General features: G+C 58.2%; 1 protein-coding gene and 2 non-coding genes across 3 annotated transcripts; all 3 read right to left on the bottom strand.

The window, feature by feature from the left end:
• Positions 1–213: 213 nt before the first annotated feature.
• On the bottom strand, positions 214–12767 carry TBRG4 (transforming growth factor beta regulator 4). Its single transcript, XM_065832591.2, has 11 exons — positions 12681–12767; positions 11102–11581; positions 8666–8983; positions 7818–7989; positions 6284–6441; positions 5833–5943; positions 4807–4951; positions 3041–3283; positions 2258–2369; positions 1605–1719; positions 214–426 (listed from the first exon to the last, which is right to left on the bottom strand). The coding sequence occupies exons 2-11, from the start codon at positions 11525–11527 to the stop codon at positions 325–327; spliced, it is 1902 nt and encodes a 633-aa protein (XP_065688663.1). The 5' UTR covers positions 11528–11581; positions 12681–12767; the 3' UTR covers positions 214–324.
• Positions 2588–2728, bottom strand: LOC136099155 (small nucleolar RNA SNORA5). The gene has a single exon (XR_010651047.1). It is a non-coding gene; the product is annotated as a small nucleolar RNA SNORA5 (small nucleolar RNA).
• LOC136099154 (small nucleolar RNA SNORA5) lies at positions 3787–3924 on the bottom strand. Its single transcript, XR_010651046.1, has one exon. It is a non-coding gene; the product is annotated as a small nucleolar RNA SNORA5 (small nucleolar RNA).
• Positions 12768–13449: the final 682 nt, after the last annotated feature.

Raw genomic sequence — 13449 nt, 5'->3', positions numbered from 1 at the left:
GCAGCTTTTGTTCCCACCCGTCCCCCGGTCTCGCACTGCGCAGCCGCCTGGGGACAAAGCCCCGCTAACAAAACGGGAATAAAAGAGACTGGGACAGCTCTTAATCCTAAAGCCTGGCTTAAGCCAAGCTGAGCCGCAGCTGTGGCGAGGGGGGTCCCGCCGAGCGTCACCACGGAGCCGCCTCCCACCCCAAAGAAAACACAAAGCAATGTGTCAACGGGCACGGACACCCCCAAACCGCGGCACTGTACAGGGCGGGTTTATTCAAGCACGCGTCTGACGCGGCGCAGCGTTGCCGGAGCCGCCGGGCAGCGCGGTGCCGGTTTAACTCGCCATGTCTTTGGCCATGACCTTGTGCAGCTTGTCCCTGAGGTAGGCTGTGCGCTGCCGCTCCAGCTTCAGCTCCAGGAACTCGTAGTGAGGAACCTGCAACGGGGCGGGAGGAGGAGGAGATGCCATCAGAGACGCACCACGAGTCCCGCGTTCGGTCCCCGAGGAGCCGTCGTCACCTATTTTGAGCCTGCGGGGATGGGCGAGGGCACCACCCCCATGGAGGGGCCAAAACTCTGACAATTCAGCACCAAAACCCGTTAAATTTTTCGTGCGAGATGCAGAGGACGTGCCGTCCTCCCCCTCACAGCCCCCGCCCGGCGCGAGGCAGCTGAAATGTTTATTTAAGAGAATTTTGGGGTGAGGAGGGGACACACGCAGCCTCAGGAGCCCGGTGCTCGCTGGCGGCTCCAGCGCCGTTCAAACCCCGGCGCTGGGACGTTGTTCCCCGGCAGAGAGGGAGCGGATTTATCGGGGGGATCCCGCCGCCCACTCCTGTCTCTATATTTAGGAGGCTGAAGCTGCACGGAGCGGCGCTTCCCTCCTCCTCCTCCTCCCTGAGCCTCCCCAGCCAGCGCCGTGAAGCTCAAACCTCGCTTGGCGTCGACCTCAAAGCGCAGCAGCGGGCGTGGGGTGACAGTGACACTGCTGGGGGGTGACATGTGGCCCCGAAGGAGCCGCGCTTCGGTGCGCAGGACACGCTGCCGGCCCGGAGAGCTATAATTACCTCCAGGAGGCTCAATAATGCATGAGCTGCCGGCGCACAGGGCTCCGGCACTGGGGATCAGCGGCTTAAGCCCTTGTCTGGCGTCCCCCGCGATTACCGGCCCCCCCGGCACCTCCGCGCTGGGGGTCATGGTGGATAATCCTGGTGTGGGCTCTGGGTGACCTGGGCGGGGTGCGGGACCCAGAGCTGGCAGGAAAAGGTGAGGGGAGCGAGAGGGAACGTGGTGCCCCCCCAACAGGTGTTTGCTCCTTCATCTCCTCGGAATTTGAGACCCCGCGGCTACTGGCAAGTGATAGGATGAGAGGAAACGGCCTCAAGTTGCGCCAGGGGAGGTTGAGGTTGGAAATTTGGGATAATTTCTTCCCCAAAGGGCTGTGGGGCATTGGAACAGGCTGCCCAGGGCAGTGCTGGAGTCACCATCCCTGGAGGGTTGGACAAACGGACATGAGGTTCTCAGGGACACGGGGCAGTGCTGCGGTGGGTTATGGTTGGACTCGATGACCTTTAGGGGCTTTTCCAACCCAAACCGTCGCGCGGTTCTACTCACGTCCACCACGAGGAACCCGGCCGCCTGCACGTGCCGCCGCGCCATGGCGTAGCGGCCCAGCAGCTCCTTGCTCCTGTTGCTGAAATTGGGGAATTCCCAGCGCAGGAAGGCGACCCTGGGGGTGCAGAGGGGACAGGAGGACGTGAGACCCACAGAGAACCTGGCAGCACCCAATTCCTGACGGGAGCCGTGGCACAAGGGGCTCCTCTGGCTCTGCCTGTTGCCACAAATGTGTCACACTAGAGCCATTCTCCCGTCTCGGAGCCACCACAGAAGCCCCAGGACGGTGGCTCAAACCCAGTTCATCCTTTTTTCCAGGCAGGGGGCTCAGTCCTCCCCTCAGTGCCTTTTTGGGGAGAAAACCATCGCTGTGACCAGCACGTGGACCTCTCCCCTCCTGATCAGAGCAGCCGAAGCTGCAAAATGTCACCTGGGGGGGCTGGCACAGCCCTGCCCCAATTTCTGTCCTATACCCATCCCTGTCCTGCCCCCAAATAAGTGGGGACGCAGCCGGACACACACTGGCAGCCCCACGGGTCACCCGCCGTGGTGACCTGCGGATCCTTGGCACCACCAAGGCAGAGCCTTCCTCCTCCTCCTCCTCCTCCTCCCTCCAGGAGCTGCGGGGGGGTCACAGCCAAGCCCAGACCCACCTCCTGGCGCCCGGCGGCAGCGGCTTCGTCCCCTCTGCGCGGAGCAGATGGGGAGCGGCAAAGTCCTTCACGGGGAGAGGTTTATTTTCACTGGTCACCACCATCTCGGCATCTGCGGGGAGAGAAGGGAAGACAAGAGCTCCTGAGAGCTGCTCGCACCGTGTCCCCCGAGGCTGGTGACATAAAACACGCGATGTCCCGCCATTCCCCTTCCAAAACCCCTGCTGTCACCGGCACTGTGAGCAGCTCTGCGCACCCAGCTGGGGTACGACATCCTCCTCGCGCCGCAAAGGGCAGAGTTGGCTTCCTGAGCATCTACTTGGGCAGAAGATGTGTCTGTGGTGTGATCTGACCCCCTGGTGCCCCACGGGGAGGGGACGTGGGGCATGTGGACCGCAGAATTCACTGTGGCAGCCGGTTGGCCGGTCCCCGCCACGGAGAAGGGTAGGGACCGAATTTGACAGGGCTGCAGGGAGCTGGGGGAGCCAGGGGAGCAGAGCCAGGAACCTTTCCCGGCCTCAGCGCTGCTTGGCAGCAGGAAAAGGGTTTTTGTTCCATGTCTGCTGCCCAAAACCCACCCTGGGCAGCGTTTATGCTCCGATTTCAGAGCCGAATTGCCGGAGGAGACTGGGGGAAGGCAGAGCAGCTGTGGCGAGGAGGCAGAGAGGCTGAAGGATAAGAGGAGATAAACCCCGGTAATGCAACCCCAGCCCTAAAATCCAACTCCCTCCAGCAGGAAAAGCCCAGTGAGGCCCCGCGTTGCCGGGGAGGGGACGCGCTCACCGATGTGCCAACCGTAGAGGGTGCGGATGTCAAAGCGCCCGTTGTCCTGGCTCCCCAGCAGCCCCGTCAGCGCCTCGCGCAGGCAGCTCTGCAGCTGGGTCACCCTCTCGCTGGGCGGCAGTGGGGTGCTCAGCAGCTCTGGCGGCAGGAACGGGCCCTTGTAGTCAGGGTTTTCCAGCTTGGCGGCGGCGTTGATGTGGATGAGCTTGAGCTGTAAGTTCTGGGCCTTGAGGGACTGATCGCCTGGTGGGAGGAGAGGAGATGGAGACGTGGCCCAACGAGGTGTCTGGATCTTCATCTGGCATAGCCAGTGTCCTCACTCTGCTCCCCCCACGATGCAGATTCCCCATGGCCAAATGCCAGTGTTCCCGCTGCCGTGTGCTCGCAGGGAACAACCACGAGCTGGATGAGCCCAATAGGGTCCTTGTTCAGTGGGACAGCCCCGGTGGAGAATCACACAATCGTTTGGGTTGGAAAAGACCCCCAAGATCATCGAGTCCACCCGTTCCCCCACCCCAGCACTACCCCATGTCCCTGAGAACCTCATGTCCGTCTGTCCAACCCTCCAGGGATGGTGGCTCCAGCACTGCCCTGGGCAGCCTGTTCCAATGCCCCACAGCCCTTTGGGGAAGAAATTGTTCCCAAGATCCAACTTCAATCTCCCCTGGTGCAACTTGAGGCTGTTTCCTCTGGTCCTGGCGCTTGTTCCTGGGGAGAAGAGCCTGACCCCTCTCGCTCCAACATTCCTGTGTCTGCAGTGTGACTTTACCCCTGGGTCCCCACGGGAGGGGACGAGGGGACCGTGGACGGCAGAAGTTGCTGTGGCAGCCGGTTGGCCGGTCCCCACCACGGGTGAGGTAGGGACCGAATTTGACAGGGCTGCCCCTCCCTAGAGGTCATTTTTTTAGGAAACACCAAGCCCTCCCGTCAGTTCTTGGGGTTTTAGACAAAGCACATGGACTGCGCGGTAGCAGAGCAGCAAGTTGTGCCTTGGGGAACACGATTTCCATTACCAAGTTGGAAACACATCACCCTGTTGGGGTTCAACACCCCCTAGTGTAGCTGCCCTGGGCTGCCCTGGCTCAGGTACCCAGTTCCCTCCCAGTTAACAACCCCTTAATCCAAATTTAGATGGTCCATGCTCGGTATCCCCACTCGCTGCTCCAGCTCTGTCGTTTGACAGCAGCTGAATGTGAGCCCATGTGTGCCCAGGTGGCCAAGAGGCCACCAGCATCCTGGCTTGTATCAGGAACAGTGTGGCCAGCAGGACTAGAGAAGTGATTATGTCAATGTGCTGGGCACTGGGGAGGCCAAATCTTGAATCCTGGGGGCAGTTTTGGGCCCCTCACATCAAGAAAGGCCTTGAGGTGCTGGAGCAAGTTGAGAGAAGGGAATGGAGCTGGTGAGGGGCTGGAGCACAAGTGTGATGGGAGCGGCTGAGGGACCTGGGGGGTTCAGCTGGAGAACAGGAGCTGAGGGGAGACAGGGACACAAAGAAACGGCCTCAAGTTGCACCAGGGGAGGTTGAGGTTGGATCTGGGAACAATTTCTTCCCCAAAGGGCTGTGGGGCATTGGAACAGGCTGCCCAGGGCAGTGCTGGAGTCACCATCCCTGGAGGGCTGGACAGACGGACATGAGGTTCTCAGGACATGGGGCAGTGCCAGGGGTGGGGGAACGCTTGGACTCGATGATTTTACAGTTCTTTTCCAAGCAAAACGAGCCTGTGATTCAGATCCCCGTCCCCCAGCGCAGACACCCGCCTCACCTCGGATGTGAGCGTAGAACTCGGGCGCCAGCACCCGCTGCAGGTAGGGCGCCCTGGCCTGCTGCAGCACGCACAGCGACCACACCAGCTCCGTCAGCATCTGCGGCTCCAGGCTGCCCAGCTGGCCCTGCAGCTCCTCGTGCACCTGCAGAGAGGGAAACCAAACAGCTCAGCACTGATACCTGGATATCGCATCAAACACGCAGCTCAACGGAGCCCCGAAGCGATATGCTGCGTTTGATTGCGCCGTCTCTTCTCCAGCAGCGCTTCCCCCCGGGGTTATTTAGAGGAGAGATTTGAAGATGGCTCTGAGCTGACCCTGCAGCTCCTGAGAGGTCTGGAGGTGATAAATTCTTCAGGATCCGCAACTAAAACCTGCCCTAAACAGAACCAGAGGGGGCTGGGGCTGTATCATAGAATCACAGAACCATTTGGTTGGAAGAGACACTCAAGATCAGCGAGTCCAACCGTATCGGTGGTGTTGGGAGGTGCAGGAATTGCAGCAGGAGCCCGGAGCTCTGCACCCCGCAAGGGTTTCTCCTCTTAAACCTGGAGAACTTTACTGCAAAGCCTCAAAACTGAATAATTTTGCACTTGCTGCAAAATCCCCCTTTGCGGTGACCACAATTAATATTGGTGGGGGAGTCCAGAGGCATTGCCGGACCGAGGGCTCAGCTGAGAGAGCCACACGGCTCCGTGTGCGCCCATCAACACCCACAGCCTCATTAGGAGGAGTTAATTACAGTGGTTGGAGCTCAGGAGGGCACGTGAACACCCACATGCTGCTTGTGTCCAGTAGAAAACAAGCCTGTGGGGACTCAAGATGGTCACGGACTAACTGGGGAGCACAGTGCAGGTTTTTAAGCCTGGCCTGAGCGGTAGGCTCACCCTTCCCATCCCTCATGTCATTTAAACCTGGCTCAAGTCACCCAGCACTCGCTTTCGCATGGGGATGTGCCAGATCTGCAGCCTTCCCGCTGAGCAAGGAGGGAAGAAAGGTGATGGAAACAAGAGGAGGAAGGTTACCATGTTGAAGAAATCCTCGCTGCCGCTGGGCTGGAAGTTCAGGCGGGCGAAAGACAGGACGATACCGCAGAGATGGGCGACCGATAGCTGCTTGGGGTTGTCCAGGGCATACTGGGGGTAAAACCAGAGGTTTAGGTCTGTCCTAAATAAGTACAGGCAGGAAAAGATTGAAAACATCAGCCAAGGACGTGGTCAGCTCCGTAGCAAGGTGGGAAAACAGGAGGGAAAGATCTTTTAGTGCTTCCCTGTGATTTTGTCCTGGCACAAGGGAAAGCTGCGAGGGGAAGAAGAGCTCTGCCACGTTCCTGCTCGCCCAGTACAGAAGAATAAACCAGGGCAGAGCTGGAAGGCGCCTGGGGAGACAAACCGCTTCCATCTGCGAACTGGGATGGATCCCAGTCATACTGGTGCCACCTGGGGCTTCCTCGTTCGCGTCGAATTCCCTCCTCACCTGCGCGATGGCCTCAAAGAGCGGCAGGCTGAGCCACTTGAGGAGGGCGAAGGAGCGGGTGCAGCGCGTCACCTCCACGGGCGCCATGGCGGGGACGTGGGGCTGCAGGTCGCTGGCGATCTTCTGGAAGACCTGGGGCTGGTGGAAATTCAGTTTTCCTTAAAGGAGCAAAGAGAAAGCGGCAGCCGCTTACACGGGAGCCGTGCCTGGACAGGTGGTGGCACAAGGGAGAGGGCAAACCCATTTTTTAGGAGAAGAGGTGGTTCGGAGAGTGATTTTTCCTCCCCCGGTGGCCTTGGCCATGTCCTTTCTGCTCACACAAGTCTCTGCCACACCCACTAGCTCCCAATCTCAGTGACAACTCAGCTCCAGCCTCTACCCGGTGCCGGGAGCAGATTTTAGCGCTGGTTTCTCCATCTGCTCTGGCCAGAGGAGCCCTGAACTCGCTGACTCTACTGGGAACCCTCACACTGGCTGAGGAACAACCGAAAAACAACCAACACCCGGCAGCACCAAACCCCACAGAGACCCAGGTCAGCGTGGAGCAGCCAGGAGGGGACAGTCCCCATGAGAGGGGCACAGGCGGGGTGTCAGACCAGTATCAACCAGTTCAAACCATCCCAATGCGGCAGGAACCAGCATCGAAATGAAATGTGGGCACAGTGTGACACTATTCCAGCCAAAATGTCCCCACCGCAGCAGCTTCGGCACTGCCGGAGCCGCTCTTGCTCCCAAACCACGTCCAGATGTCGTCGTTGTTGCCTTTGTCGGTTTTAAGGCTGGGGAACTGGATTAGCTGGGCTGATCTCCGCATATATATCATCTATATCATACATAACATCCAGTTGCCTTTCCTGCCTCCGGGAAAGGCGCCTGGCGCAAATTTGGAAGCTGTGGCATGGAGCATCCATCAAATTCATTCCAGCTTCATCAACCTCACAGCAGATACACCCATAATATCATCAAGAGAAGCACACGCTCCCTCCAAGGCCACGTCTACTGGGGTTATTTCTTTAGTTTTGAGAGTGTAGCCAACCCGGAGAACGTCCTGGCCCTGAAGATGGTCAGAAGAGCTGTTGCCACCACCAGAACCTGGACAATCAGCTGGAGAAGAGCTCTCCTGGCTTTCCTCCAACTTGTCTGGCTTCCCATCGGCTGCCAACAGCAGGAGGAGACAGGAACACACAACATCACGTGGCAAGAGGAGCCAGAGAAGTAAGGATTGTAAAGCAAATTATCAATTAGTGCTGCTCTGCTGTTAAAAGAGTGTGAATTTAGCACCCAGCCGCTCTCAAATTATCATTAACTTGTTACTGGGACATCTTGGCTGGGAAGAAATTGATTAGTTTAACACCACTGTCCCCAGGTGAACACTTTGGTTGTGCCCAGGGGTCCTTTCTGAGCTGTGTTTTGCAAGAGACTGGGGGTCCCCAAAAAAAACCACAGCTACAGGAGGAGGCGAGAGCTGATTTGGGGTCAGTTTGGGAGCTCCCCAGCACCCCAACCACCCTCCTACCGTGAGTTCCCTCCTCACCGTAGGCAAAAACGAGGTCGAGCAGGACGCTGAGGCTGAGCTCGGCGTGTTTCTGCAGGAGGTGGTAGGACAGGGCGCGGAGCAGCGGCACGCAGCGCCGGTTCTGGTAGGCCAGAGCCAGCAGGATTTTCCGGGTCTCATCGGGGTTGAAGTGTTCAGCGAGTTCCAGAGCCTGTCACAAAAAGATTTGAGTAGGGATGTAAAAGCACAAAGACAAGTGTAAATTTGGGCTTGACCCGGAGTGGGATGCGCCATTGCTACAGCTGAGCGGGATGGGAACCGGTGAGTGTTAAGCACAGAGTGAAGGCGAAGCAGAAATAAAATCAGCAGCGGTGTGGCCAGCAGGCCCAGGGCAGTGACCGTCCCTGTGCTGGGACCTGGGGAGGCCAAACTGCGGATCCTGGGGACAGTTTTGGGTCCCTCAGGCCAAGAAAGGCCTTGAGGTGCTGGAATGAGTGGAGAGAAGGGAACGGAGCTGGTGAGGGGCTGGAGCACAAGTGTGATGGGAGCGGCTGAGGGACCTGGGGGCTTCAGCTGGAGAACAGGAGCTGAGGGGAGACAGGGACACAAAGAAACGGCCTCAAGTTGTGCCAGGGGAGGTTGAGGTTGGATCTGGGAACAATTTCTTCCCCAAAGGGCTGTGGGGCATTGGAACAGGCTGCCCAGGGCAGTGCTGGAGTCACCATCCCTGGAGGGCTGGACAGACGGACATGAGGTTCTCAGGACATGGGGCAGTGCTGGGGTGGGTTATGGTTGGACTCCACGATCTTGAGGGGCTCTTCCAACCAAAATGACCCTGTGATTCTCTGAAACCCTCTTCCCATCTGAAGGGGCAACCCAAGCCCTACCTTATCCTCCAGCCGGTCCATCAGCGCCGGGGAGACGTGCCCAACTTTGCCCATCAGCGTCACCACCGTTCGGGTTCCCTCCAGCTCTGTCCAACGCAGCTCCAGCTTCTTGATGACTTCATTGAGCAGCTTGTTGTCCTTCCCCTGTTTGATGGCCAGGAACTCGGCCAGGGACGCCAGCTGGCGGAAGGTGAGGCGCCGCAGCCGCCACAGCACCTCCTGCTCCACCGACTGCATCTCCCGCCTGCTGCCGGGCACCCCCAGGGAGTAGAGGCTCTTCAGGAGGTTCACCAGGGTGTTGTTCCACACCTGCGAGATCTGGGCAGCGGAAAGAAAGAAGGGAAAGGCGTTTAGAAGAGAGTATTTGTAGAATCACTTTATTATTTTGGTTGGAAGAGGTGCCAGGATCATGGAGTCCAAGCAATGGCACTACCTCATGTCCCTGAGAACCTCACCTCCGTCTGTCCAACCCTCCAGGGATGGTGACTCCAGCACTGCCCTGGGCAGCCTGTTCCAATGCCCCACAGCCCTTTGGGGAAGAAATTGTTCCCCAGATCCAATCTCAACCTCCCCTGGCACAACTTGAGGCCGTTTCTTTGTGTCCCTGTCTCCCCTCAGCTCCTGTTCTCCAGACGCTCCACAACATGAGACCTTTGCTCCTCCACACAATCAGATAGAACCTGGAGCGATCTGGTGAGGAAAAGAAACCCCAATGCCAAAGCCGTGGACAATCTGCCTCGAGAAATAACCACTCGCTGCTTACAGAGCTGCCATCCTGGCTGGAAAACTCTCTGTGTCTTGGAGAAGAAAATTAAAGAGATTTGCTACTGGCTGGGCAAAATATTTAATCAGACCTGACCCTTCTCTGGAGGTGTCTGAGCATCTTTGGGGCTGGTAAAGCAAAGAGCAGTGGGAACAGTTGAGAAATTCGCAGTCAAAATTTGAGGGTCTCAGGGGGAAATGCCACAGGGGCTCAGATTCACCTCGGCACCCTGGGTCAGGTGAAATTTATCCTAAAAGCTCCGATTTCTCCCCAGTGTCTCTGAAAGGAACCTGGGCACGAATCCCAGGGCCTGCTGGGAGCTCCCGGACTTGCCAAGTCCCACATTGCACCTTTCTCGGCTTATTTTCCCACCAACTCATGGTTTTCCACCCGCAATCGGGTGCTGACAGAGCTGAAAGCTGGAAAACCGTCAGGGAACGTCTGGCACCTCTTTATTTCCAGCCCGAGCTTCCCCAGCTGCGCGGCATCGCCGTCCTGTGAGGCAGTTCCAGGCTGAAAACCCCGTTTCCATAAAACCAACCCCAAATTTCAGCACGACGACGGGCTCTGCAGACAGCAAAACCGTGCATGGATCCCAGCGCCTGCAGGACGACATCCCAACGTTATAAAAATGATCGGAGGAACCAGGAGCTGCTTCTCGGAGCGAGAAGTGAGGCAGCGCTGTGAGACATTGAATTTTGGGCAGGAGGGATCAGGTGGGTTTGGGCAATTAAAGGGTTTAAGTCTCTGGCCTGTCCAAATTCCAGCAGTTCCAGCAGCACAGCAGAATTAACAGTTGGACCTGATGATTTTGAGGGTCTCTTCCAATCAAAATGATCCTGAAACAGTCTCAAAAATTCACAGCTGGGAAAGCAAGAATTGCTCATGATTTACCCCTAATTATTCCAGAAGTCACATGGAGAACCAGGCTGCTCCCCTGGCTGCTCCATTGCCCTTTTCACCCCTTCACGCATCCGAATCTCACTCCACAGCCTGCTAAAAGCCCTTTCCCTCAACGCTGTCCCAGCCCACGCCTCACCTATCATTCAAAATCCCTGGCTCATCGACGCAAGAGCATTTCAAGACTATTAATTTGAGGGTTTTTGCACCAAAGCACTTTTGCACCCCTATAACAACCTCTGATGTTCAGTTACGTCCGACTGCAGCTGCACTAGCAGCTCGTTGGAGAAGGAGAATTGTGTTTGCTGGCAGTTTGCTCGCTTTACATCCCCAAATCCTCCCTCAGGGTGGTTTCCTGCATTTGGGTGACGCCGCTTCACGTCCCACAGCACCCAGTCCGGTGGGAATCCCTTCCCCAGGGACACTGGATCCTCTGATCTGTGGTGATGGGGACACGGGATTGTGCACATGAGCAGGGGTAGCAACTTTCACTCCAAATACAGCAGCGTGGGAGGGTTTATGGGAAAAATCCCTGCCCTCTGCTCTCCTCAGGCAGGTTTTAGGGAGCAGAAATTACAGATCAGGAGAAATACGAACCATCTGATGAACATTTCTACCTCTCCTGATCCCCTCAATTTCATTTTCCACTTGGAAAAGCCAAATCCAAACCCTAAACAAGCAGCCAGCGACACCGGTTCAATCCCAGGAGCACCGGCCGCTACCCACCTCGTGTTCTTCCCCCCCAAATTTCCTGCAGCCGGGAGGGAACTCACCTGGGAATCCATGATGTCAATGAGCTGCTGGAATCGTTCATCTCGCACAATATTCTCCGTTTCCAGCTTTTTTTCCGAAGCAAGACGGGAAATTTGAGTGATGATGAGGGAGGCCTGGTTGCTGTTAAGCTCGTGGAGTTCGCTCAGCTGGAAAAGTTCCTGAGGGCTCGTGGCGGATTCGATCAGTTCCCCGATCACTTTGTACTCCGGGTTTCTACCATCGTCCACCTGCTCCTTGACCGAAAATCCGTCTGCCCAGTCGGGAGGACTCGAGGTGTGAAATAAAACGAAAGGCGCTTGGGGCACAGCTCTGGGCATTGGCACCTTCCCGGGCGGCGCCAGCAGAGCGGCCGCGGCGGCCGAGGGAGCGGAGACGAAGGCGGCGAAGTGTCGCCAGCAGCAGCGTCGCACCAAGCGGGCGGCCATGGTGGGGGGACGGGAGGGTAAATGGCTGGAGGTCAGTGCAGCATTTCAGGGACACTATGGAAGGAAAATAGAATCATTTTGGTTGGAAAATAACTGTAAAGTCGACTCCAAGTGTTCCCCCAGCCCTGGCACTGCCCCATGTCCTGAGAACCTCATGTCCGTCTGTCCAGCCCTCCAGGGACGGTGACTCCAGCACTGCCCTGGGCAGCCTGTTCCAATGCCCCACAGCCCTTTGGGGAAGAAATTGTTCCCAGATCCAACCTCAACCTCCCCTGGTGCAACTTGAGGCCGTTTCTTTGTGTCCCTGTCTCCCCTCAGCTCCTGTTCTCCAGCTGAACCCCCCAGGTCCCTCAGCCGCTCCCATCACACTTGTGCTCCAGCCCCTCACCAGCTCCATTCCCTTCTCTCCACTCGCTCCAGCACCTCAAGGCCTTTCTTGGTGTGAGGGGCCTGAAACTGCCCCCAGGGTTTGAGGAGTGGGAGGATTTCAGAGATAAAAAGGTGGAGGTGGCCGAGTTCTGGTAGTGGTTGTGAGGAACGTATTGATTTAACCAGCAATATTGGATGTGAAGAGGCAATAAAAGCTTTTTGGCCATCAATTGGTGACACGTCGCTGTGGAAGAGGCTGCACAGGCCCTGTTGAGCTGTCAGATCCCCTCAGGAGCTGCCAAACTCCATCACAACCTCCCAAGGCAGCCCAGAGCCGCCTCAGAGCGACCAGCAGCGGGTCTGGAGCCTCCAGCTCCGCCAAAGCTCCGGTCTGAGCTCCAGGACCAGCCCCATCTCCCCCTCTCGGGACTCCCCCGGCCCTTCCCGCCCCTCAGAGCCCCAGGGCCGGGCCCACGGGTGGGCTGAGGAGAAATAACCCGTGGGGTGAACCCCGGCAGCTCCCCGGGATATTTCCTCTCAGAATCCCCCGATCCTCCTCAGAAGCCCCAGGCCGGGCCCACCCCCCAACGCCGTTTCCCCGTTCCCCCCGGGCCCGGCCCGCGCTCCCCGGGATGTTTCTCCTCAGAACTCCCGGCCGGCTCCCCCCAGCGCCCCCTCCCGGGGCCGGTTTCCCCCAGCGCCCCCTCCCGGGGCTGGTTCCCCGTAGGCTCCGCCCGATCCCCGGCCCGTTCCCCTCACACCCGCTCCCGCCACCGGGCCTGACCTCGGCCGCACACCGGCCCGCCTCACAGCCACCGGCACAGGGCGATGGCGTCACACACCACGAAGACTCCCCATTGGCAGCGAACCGGCGCAGTCTATGTGAGTCATCACAGTTCGGCGAGCGCCGATTGGCTTAGACAGCGAGACTTCCTGTGCGGGCAGTGAAGGCGGCGTGGGCGCCATGATGGATCTGCCATTGCCGGCCGGGGCCTTCCCGGCGCTCTGGCCCTTCCTCACCGGCCCCGATGGGGCTGGAGCGCGGCGGGCGCTCCTACGCGAGCCCGAGGATCCGGCTGGGCCTGCCAGGCCGCTGTGGGGATATCGGGGGGAGGCCGGGTCTCTATCTACCGTCCCCCCCCCACCCGGGTCTTCTCCATCCTCAGCCCCCCCAGAGGCCGCCCGGCTGCGTGAGGGGGACTGAACCCCTTCCCCGGGGCTGAGGGACCTGCCATGACCGCAGAGAGGTTGGAACAGGGAAATAAACTTAATTGCAGAGTCAGTTGTACTGTTAATTCTTTATTGACAGCGCTGGGGAGCTCTGGAAGTACATATGTTTTTATATAATCCTGATGCTAGGTTATAGCTTTGGTTTTGTATCGGTGTGTAAGATTTGTACTTCACAGAATGTCAGGGGTTGAAGGGCCCTGGAAAGCTCATCCAGTGCAATCCCCCCGGAGCAGGAACACCCAGCTGAGGTTCCACAGGAAGGGGTCCAGGCGGGTTTGAATGTCTGCAGAGAAGGAGACTCCACAACCTCCCTGGGCAGCCTG

Source organism: Patagioenas fasciata, chromosome 2 (genome assembly GCF_037038585.1).
Source record: "Patagioenas fasciata isolate bPatFas1 chromosome 2, bPatFas1.hap1, whole genome shotgun sequence".
NCBI classification, from domain to species: Eukaryota; Metazoa; Chordata; class Aves; order Columbiformes; family Columbidae; genus Patagioenas; species Patagioenas fasciata.
The sequence above is the reverse complement of the archived record's forward strand: the minus strand, read 5'-3'. Positions and strand labels throughout refer to the sequence as shown.